The following is a 1,457-nucleotide window of genomic DNA, read 5'->3' on the forward strand; positions in this document are numbered from 1 at the left end:
CCCCCCCCCCTCCCCCCCCCCCCCAACTTCTGCCTAGCCCTTTTGGCCTCACCGCTTCCTTTGCTTTTAGTGGTCCCTCCCGACATCACTTCTGACTGTCCCAAAGGGTGATGTGGCGCTCAGTGCTTTCAGCAAATCAGAGAATGGCAAGCTGGGGTGAGTGCAGTCTGGGCAAGGGAAGGGGATGGGTATGAGTTCAAGGAGTTTTCTTCTTCTCTTCCCAGATTATGACATCAGCACTCTCCACTCTAGGGTTTGTGGGATATGCAGCCACATACGGGGTATGCATATCACAGTAGGCAGCCAGCGTCCTCTGCCTGGTGACTCCCAATGTGCCCGGCGAAGCTGGGCTGGAGCGTGGGGTTACCTGCAGACGCAGCCCCTCTCAGCTGTGCTCTCTAACTGCGGGCTTCTTGAGTCCTCCTCCCCTCACACATTCACATTTGCACCAAGCTCTCTGACCTTCAGATAAAGATGTATTTTATGGTTATTTGTATCTTCATATAAGTATGGTCTGTAGCACCATAATGTTTTGAATGCCTAGTCCAGACCCTGAAGGCAAATCTCTTTATTTTTCCCACCTGTTCCTTCAGAAAACACAGCTTCTCCGAGGGAAGCCTACTGCTCTCTGAAGATGGGACCATGTCCAAGCCCAAGAAGACCCAAGCTGGCCTTTCTTCTCTTCCCCGGAAACCCAGTTCCTCCAGGGACAGTGAGGACACCAGCAAAGAGCCCAGCCTCTCCACCCAGATGTTACCTCTGATCAAGTACTCTGGGCAGACTTTGAGACTCTCTGCTTCCCCCACTTCCCAGTCAACCGGTGACTCACTCCTCGCTGCTGTGAGCCCATGACTGGCCTCTCTCCACTAGCCCCTGCCTAGGAGCACCGGTGTTAGCTACCTCATGGGAACTGGCTGGCCGGCCAGCCAGCCTGAGCCCCAGCCCCTTCCTCAAAGTATTTTTTTTTGAAGTGGTTGAATTGCAGAGATGGGTATCTGAAGGGCTGGAGGGGTGGTGGGAATGGGGAGAAGGTGAGGAAGGTTCACTGGCTGGAACCTCGTATCAGCAGAGAAGCCACCGATGGCCACTCAGCCTTATAAAGCAGGGTTTGGTTTCTAACTTCAGAGAGCCGTGTGTGGTTTGTGTGATTGAGTTACAGCTCTAGCAGAAAAAACACCCTGAACATATTTGGGCCTGAAGTCCTTTGCCTGTAATTGCGGAGGTCCCTCCAGAGGTGTTCATCTCCTCAGGTCTTCCCCTGCCCCCTCCTCCCTGTGCCGCGTCCTGAGGAGCCACTTTGAGAAACCTTCCAGCTTCCTCAGTAGACAGGCAGGGAGAGGCCATACATGATGAACCCATTTCCTGTCATCCTAGTCTTAAGGGCTTTATTTCTCCCTTCATATATCCACTAGCCAAGTAGCCCTGAGTCCCTCCTGACCTCACATTGCTACCTGTTC

At 53.3% G+C, this 1,457-nt stretch overlaps 1 protein-coding gene across 1 annotated transcript in view; it reads left to right on the forward strand.

Moving 5' to 3' along the window:
* TTLL4 (tubulin tyrosine ligase like 4) overlaps positions 1–1,119 on the forward strand; it is a 32,746-nt gene extending 31,627 nt beyond the window's left edge. Inside the window, exons 18-19 of the mRNA XM_077748603.1 lie at positions 71–156; positions 594–1,119. Of these exons, the coding sequence (XP_077604729.1) occupies positions 71–156; positions 594–852 (345 nt within the window). The 3' untranslated portion in view covers positions 853–1,119. The remainder of the gene's footprint in view (positions 1–70; positions 157–593) is intronic.
* Positions 1,120–1,457: the final 338 nt, after the last annotated feature.

Source organism: Crocuta crocuta, unplaced genomic scaffold, assembly GCF_008692635.1.
Source record: "Crocuta crocuta isolate KB4526 unplaced genomic scaffold, BGI_CrCroc_1.0 scaffold229, whole genome shotgun sequence".
Classification (NCBI taxonomy): Eukaryota; Metazoa; Chordata; class Mammalia; order Carnivora; family Hyaenidae; genus Crocuta; species Crocuta crocuta.